Below are 7,600 nucleotides of genomic sequence, written 5' to 3' on the forward strand. Positions count from 1 at the left end.
CCATTTGATAACCTGAAAATATTACATAAATTTCTAAATCAGCACTACGCAAAACCAAATAAATAAACCAAAATATTTGCTTTCGAAATCTTCTCAAATCTTATTATTCCGGTTAGACTGGAAGCCGACCCCAACATAGTTAGGAAAAGGCTCAGAAGGTGAAGATGTAGACTGGTTCTGATTGAAGCAAAATCAACATTGAACTCTAAGACCCGTTTTTAAGGTTGTTTTTAGTCGAGCTCCGTGACTCGCGGTCCGCCCGGGCTGGGCGGGCGCGCGTTACTGGGCCCACTGCCTCCTGCCCCCGCACCGTGCAGCTTCATCATAGAAGGCTGGCATACTGCTTGGACAGCCTTCAAGCGCTGTTCCAACTCGTTGTTAGAAGCGTCGGCGTGACCCTCCAGCCATCGCAACTGGTTGTTGCACTCGGTACGGACTGCATTCTTCTCAGCATCTGTCAGCCTGTTACCGGCGTTGTCGACTGCCTGTGGAGAGGAAGGCGTTTCGTGTAAGTGATATGTTTCGTTATTTATGCTATTCTATTCTGGTCCGCATGATTAAATGGTTAAGGTTGATATGAAACCAGATCCCGCCCGCGGTTTCCCCTGATGATGATGATATGGTATGAAATTCTGATGTATATTATTGTCAAGTTTCAACAAAATGCTGCTGCACGAGCAGCGTGATTGCGAAACAAAACAGCAAAAGCCACAAACGAAATTTCAAATGCACTACAATGTTGTACTAGGTGACTTTTAGGAAGCTTATCAATAAAACGGATAGAAGATTGGTAAAATACCCACCGTCTTACAGCCAAAACAGTAACCTTCCAGCTGGTTCCTCAGTTCCACCCTTTTCTTCGCAGCATCGTCTTCTGCTTTGAACTTTTCAGCATCGCTCAGCATCTTGTCAATGTCTCTCTTGCTGAGGCGACCTTTATCGTTAGATATTGTGATGTTTTCTGATCTCCCCGTACTTTTGTCTTCAGCACTCACATTTAGAATTCCATTGGCGTCTATGTCGAACGTGACCTGCAAAATACAATTATGGAGGGTTCTTTAGTTTACTATCGAGATCTAGAAAACATGCCTTGGATGTTATATTGTAAACTGTATGCTCTACAATCACATATGTACTAACCTCGATTTGTGGCACTCCCCGTGGAGCAGGTGGTATGCCAGACAAATTGAAAGTGCCCAACAAATTATTATCCCTTGTCATTGCTCTTTCACCTTCGTAGATCTGAATGGTGACAGCAGGTTGGTTATCTGCATAAGTTGTGAAAATTTGCTTCTGTGCAGTTGGAATGCGAGCGTTTCTCTCTACCAAACGAGTCATTATTCCCCCAGCTGTTTCAATACCAAGCGACAAGGGAGTCACGTCGACTAGTAACACATCTTGAATGCGAGCGTCCTTTGAACCGCTGAGGATAGCAGCCTGTACTGCAGCACCGTAGGCTACGGCTTCATCAGGATTAATGGACAAATTAAGATTCTTGCCGCCAAAGAATTCCTGCGAAGCATTTATTCAAACCAGTAAAAACATACATGGGTTAATTAACAGTGTGATGTAATATTAGCTACCTGTAATAACCTTTGAATCTTCGGAATTCTAGTGGAGCCACCAACCATAACAACATCGTGGATTTCTCTTGTGTTTAGATTAGCATCTTTCAAAGCTCTTTCGACTGGAATTAACGTTTGCCGAAACAGATCCGAACACATTTCCTCAAAACGTGCTCTGGTGATCTTGGAGTAGAAGTCAACACCCTCAAACAAAGCGTCTATTTCTATACTGGCCTCGGAGCTTGATGACAGCGTTCTTTTGGCCCTTTCACAAGCAGTTCGTAGTCTTCTCAGTGATTTAGGATTGTTTCTGAGATTTTTCTTAAACTTCCGTTCGAACTCTTGACTAAAGTGATCCACCATTCTACTATCAAAATCTTCTCCACCTAAATGGGTATCGCCTGCAGTAGATTTAACTTCAAACAGGGACCCTTCAGCAATTTGTAGAATAGAAACATCAAAGGTTCCTCCACCGAGATCGAAAATGAGTACGTTTTTTTCTCCAGTCAGATTCTTATCTAAACCATAAGCGAGAGCAGCTGCCGTAGGTTCGTTTATGATTCTTAGGACGTTAAGACCGGCAATAACTCCAGCGTCTTTAGTGGCCTGACGTTGCGAGTCGTTAAAATAAGCAGGTACAGTGATAACAGCGTCTTTTACTGTTCCGCCGAGGTACGTCTCAGCCACTTCCTTCATTTTACTGAGTACCATCGAAGAGATTTCCTCTGGCGAAAACTTTTTCTTTTCCTTCTTGTACTCGACGAGAATTTTGGGCTTTCCACTGTCGGAGATAACTTGAAAAGGCCAATGTTTGATATCTTCTTGCACTTTAGGGTCATCAAACTTTCGTCCAATGAGGCGTTTTGCATCAAAAACTGTATTTCTTGGGTTGACAGCTACCTAAAATTGAAGACAGTAAACGATTACACAAATATATATCAGTTTTCAGCGTTAAATAGGAAAATGTAGACTGCTACGTTTATAGTGAGTACTCTACATTTTTATGTATTTTTTATATACCTGATTTTTAGCAGCATCGCCAATCAGCCTTTCGGTTTCAGTAAACGCGACATAGGAGGGCGTTGTTCTGTTGCCCTGGTCGTTCGCGATAATTTCCACTTTACCATGCTGAAACACGCCCACGACGGAATACGTGGTCCCAAGGTCTATGCCCACAGCAGGCACCATCATAAGGTACTGAGGAGATTAACGAAATGTGAAAGATCATGCTTGGGGAATTATAAAAATTTTGCGGCAAGGTTTGGCTTCTAAGGATTGTTCAACCTCATCTGCAGGTTGTACAAACAAAGCTTGAAAAGTCTCAACCTGAGATTTTTAGCACCTTTCAGCCTATTTCACTTTTACCACATCATGCCGGACCGCCGAACCTGAGGTCCCGGGTTCGATTCCCGGTTCGGTCGACATTTGTGTGATGAGCATGCTTGTTGGCCGTGGTCTGGGTGTTATGATATGTATTTATAAATATGTATATATGTAGCTATATGTAGTTTATCAGTTGTGTTAGCACCCATAACACAAGTTAATAAATAACTTACCATGGGGCTAACCGACCGTGTGTGAAAAAGGTGTCCCGACATTATTTATTTATTATTTATTTATTTACCATACTTATCGGCTTATATTTACATTAATGGCTAGGCCGATTCCGATCATATCTTTTTTTGTTCAATTTATTGTGATCTGCTGAAGGTTTGTGTGATAAAAAATAAAAAAGTTCCCCATAATAATACGAAAGAAAACTCATGTATCTTATGCTGTCCTGGTACTTGACGAGGAGTTGCTTTAACAAGCAGTGGTTGGTAGGTATACCTACTCATATTATTTAAGTTATCCATGTACAGAAAGTACGTCTATCGCATATAGTGACAGAATTTACAAGAAAATAAATAATACTTGAAACAATCCTACCTGCAAACCGTTCACTGAATATCCCACCAGCCACAGAACGATCCGGTCTACATGACCTTACCCATGAAACTGCACACGAATTACAATAGTTTCATGACCCCGCATTATGCTAAGAGGCGGGGCCCGTCATGACAGAATGTCACAATGCAATACTGGTTCATCACGACAGAAAGGACGAAAAAGAATACATTCATGTACCAAAGTAGAAAATTTCGCAGAAGGTAAATTTTCAGAGGATAAATATGGATATTTCAGACGATATTATAGACGTTGAGGGTACATGTAGCTGGAGCAAGGTAATATCAGGCCTCTGTCACTCGACGTACTTGCGCGCGATAAATGCCTACCGCTCGCTGGGTTACCGGTAACCCCACGCGGCTCAGGGATTTCAATAGTCACACGCGCCGCGCGCGTTCCAATATTAATTATTTTTATTTCGAGGCCTGTTGTGCTGTTGGTTATTATTAGGTTTTTTAAGCTACCTAACAAACTGATGGATTATTTTGAGTTGTGTTGGTTAATATGACTATTGTAAGATTTAGAAACATTTTATATTTATGAACTTATCTAGTAATTCTATTTTTTTTACATAAATTAGTACTTATCTACTTTATGATTTTAACAACAGAGATCATTAGGTACTTATTTTACTTTAGGTACCTACTTAGTTAAGTTTAAACCGCCTTTGATTTTGACGAAAGCTTTACTTAAGTACTTACCTATGCTTACGTATCAGGTAATATTTAGTAATATGTACCCATACTCCATTTTAGTAGGCAATACAATAGTTACCTAACTAAAGAAAAATATTTTTGATATTACTTTTTATTTAAAAACTCAGTTTAAAAAATGCTATCTTAAAATAAGCGTAACTTTGTTTTTCTACTTAAATATTAATTTCATTGTAAGAAGCAACCCTAAGCACGGCCACGGCACGGTTGCGGTCACTGAACTGTGCGCTATCGCATTGGAATAACAATCAAGCGCTCGAGCTTTTAAAGTTCATTTTATAACGCAGCTAGGAATTTGTAGGTAGTTGGGGAACTTGTAGGTGCTTATAACAGTAGGTATGGACTTTTTTGTATGGAGTGATTTATCTGTTACGTAGTAACTATTATATAATCTGTGGTAATATGCACAAGTGAAAAGAGCACGCGGGTGGGTATATAGCTTTGGAACATGCGCGAGTCGCTGGATCCTTACTTCTTTAAAATGCATGTAACCTGCGCATGTGCCTCCACATGCGCAAGCTACTTGCACCATGTAGATGCACCTTTATGACTACCCTGTTGATTTAGGGATATTAAAAATGCTATTAAATTAGAATTTTCAAAGCCAATACCTACATGTGAGACATAAAAGATTGAATCTTGTGAGACGGTGGTTCTTCTGAAAACTTATAGATGTGGCCATTGATTCGGGACATTACTTATTTGGTTTATGTTGAGCATTTCGTAAGTTGCATGTCCACAGCAATTTTATACCAGAAACGAAGTTTTACTATGAGCTTATTTAGGTAGGTATGTTAAAGCATCGAAAGTCCCATTTACCATGTTGTAAACTGTTTGAATTTGTTTTCTGCATTCAACAAACACCTATCAAAATGATCTCGTAGCGGAACACAGAACCAATAAAACGGCCGAATTGTAAACGTCATTAGGGCGAAACCAGCAATAAACCTCAGCGAAGCAGTCGTTAATTTAACATCCAATGTTTCGCCCAATCAAACCAGTCAGTGAGAACTGAGGCCAGATAGTGAACATAAAACCTTTTATGAACGTAGAGCATTTAAGTAAATGGAGACGTTATTGCTGTGGCTTCCCCTCTGCCAAAGATAGGAATGAGACCGCTCTTGTCCGTCATGTCTGTTTATGATTGTTTGTAGATTTTGTTCTACGCGTAGGTAACGATGTGATTATCATTACATGAGTGAACTACCACTGTTTGTTTGTAGAGGTAAATCCGTGTGGAAATTGACAGACTTTTTCGCATAAGCATATTTGTGGTCATGTCAGCTCCAGTTTTTTAAACGCTCTTAGTTACCGAACCATTATCCCATAAAGCCACGGAACGTTTACTTCGGTTGACAATTTAAATTCAATTTATGTTCGAGTTGGTTGGTGCGGTTGAATGGAATCGAATGAGTGAAAACTTTACCAATATAGGTAGAGAGAACACAAATAGGGCTCATGTTAATGAGTTTGCCGATAAGTGTGATATCGATTTCAATATACAGAGAATTTCCCTTTCAATAACCCATTGAGATAGATATACTTATTGCTACATGCTAAGCCTTTAGAAGGCACGAGTGAATACGATTAGTACAAGTAAATATCAAGCTCCTATTTGTGTCAATAGAATAGCCAAAAGTATCAAACTAAACGGGAATTCATCATAAACGGGGAAGAATACTGAATTCTTTACTCGTTTCCGATATCCTAATTGAATATCAAAAATAGACTTTCAATATATGCAAATAAGCACGATAATTACAAATAAGCGGCCACCACCCGTTGTGCGAACAGGTCACAGACCGGTACGGTTAAAGACAATTAAATTATAATAATAGGTACCCTTTACTAAAGATGCCTACAGTTTCATCAATTCCCTAAAAGCTTGACATACTTACCTCGAGACAAATAACTGCATTCGTCGTTAAAGAGATCATACCTTACCTTATCTATTGTATATCATAGTTCAACACATTAGTTACTGATTCATAAATAACGGAGTATGAACACTAGATCTTTTTCCAAGAACGGAGTGGCACATTTTTTGGAATTGGTTATAACGTACATTTCTTATTGTTTTTTTTGCGTAATAAAATAATAAATTTACATTGTCCCGAATTAAGTTTGACGTGAAATTTTGGTGTGACGTTATATTTTAGTTTTTTAACAGTTATTTGCCAATTTTATACTTCCATAGAGTGCGATTTCTTAAGAAGGTCCTACCAAATACTCCATAATGGTCAACAGTTTATTTGGTGCAGACTCATACAAACTGTATCAATAATATTTTGTTGTAAACGAAAATAAAACACACATTATTTAACTTTTTCATTTCAGTAAGATTTTTAATGAAGTTGACATTAAGCAAAACTTTTTCAGAAACAGTTTTGAAAGCATTCGAAGTAGTATTTCTTCAGATGAAAGTGCTCTCAACGCTTTTTCTTCTTCTTCACAAAGTCTGGAGGATGGAAACCTCTAGCCGCCAGTAATTCTTGCACATTATGGCACGCGTAGTACACATTATTCATCGCAGCTTCAGTGAGCATATCCACATTACATTTACCTTTATTCTTTCCTTTCTTCTTAGATTTCTTCTCCTCTTTTTTACTATCTGCATCATCTTCTTCCTCTTTTTTCTTAGGTTTACCAGCCATTTTTTCAGTATTATTGCTTCAGTTTCCAGTTTCAGTAGTCTTGGTAACGGTTTGAGGATGGTATTGATTAAACAAACTTTCGCGTTCGCGCTGATTTCAGGAAGGCGGAACGAACTTCGGTCTAAACATATAGCCGGTTAAGCGGGAGATGTATCGTAGAAAGTTGGGTGTTATTTTGATTGCTCTTATGGCCAAATACCTACGTAAGATATACATATATGAAGCTACTTCGTATTTTCATCGGTACTTGCTGGAAGAGTATGTACGTAGTGTATGTATAAATTATTATGCATGTATAAATATTTGCATGCCAAGTTAGGCAGAATGTAGCTAGAACTTTTAACCATTGTAAAAACTGGTACCACCTATGTTTTAAGCAAATAAATGTTTCTTTCTTCTTTCTTCTATGTTAGTAGCATGGCAATGGTCAGTTTTACTGTAAATAATTTAAAGTGGTGCCAGTAGATACGGATAAGGAAGTAGGTACCATTATAAATGCATTCCTATTTTATCCATGTGTTGTCATCTAATGTAAAACTTCGCTCGGAGCTTAAAACTCAATCTGCAGATAAAGAATTCTTTGTACCTATTCCAATTTTTAGAATGAATGGGAAATCACCACTAAGTGCTAAATGGAAAACCTCTTTCCTTTTTACATATGATAAATACTCTTTCCTTTATGAATAGATATGTAACGATATTGGGAACCATGTAAAGAAAA

The 7,600-nt window shown here is 38.5% G+C and overlaps 1 protein-coding gene across 1 annotated transcript; it reads right to left on the bottom strand.

Moving 5' to 3' along the window:
• Window positions 1–114: 114 nt before the first annotated feature.
• Window positions 115–6,938, bottom strand: LOC124634310 (heat shock protein 70 B2-like). Its single transcript, XM_047169843.1, has 6 exons — window positions 6,798–6,938; window positions 2,586–2,746; window positions 1,584–2,465; window positions 1,141–1,512; window positions 804–1,031; window positions 115–485 (listed from the first exon to the last, which is right to left on the bottom strand). The coding sequence occupies exons 1-6, from the start codon at window positions 6,877–6,879 to the stop codon at window positions 231–233; spliced, it is 1,980 nt and encodes a 659-aa protein (XP_047025799.1). The 5' UTR covers window positions 6,880–6,938; the 3' UTR covers window positions 115–230.
• Window positions 6,939–7,600: the final 662 nt, after the last annotated feature.

The sequence above is a fragment of the Helicoverpa zea genome, chromosome 11, assembly GCF_022581195.2.
Source record: "Helicoverpa zea isolate HzStark_Cry1AcR chromosome 11, ilHelZeax1.1, whole genome shotgun sequence".
Lineage (NCBI taxonomy): Eukaryota > Metazoa > Arthropoda > Insecta > Lepidoptera > Noctuidae > Helicoverpa > Helicoverpa zea.

What these genes read in the sequence shown, in the direction of transcription:
- LOC124634310 (XM_047169843.1), bottom strand. Translation starts at nt 6,879, where the DNA reads ATGGCTGGTAAACCTAAGAAAAAAGAGGAAGAAGATGATGCAGATAGT. An exon ending in GAAATCTAAGAAGAAAGGAA is followed by an intron (nt 2,747 to 6,797) that starts AGAATAAAGGTA and finishes TTATGATGGTGC; the next exon opens with CTGCTGTGGGCATAGACCTT. An exon ending in ACTGTTTTGGCTGTAAGACG is followed by an intron (nt 486 to 803) that starts GTGGGTATTTTA and finishes TCCTCTCCACAG; the next exon opens with GCAGTCGACAACGCCGGTAA.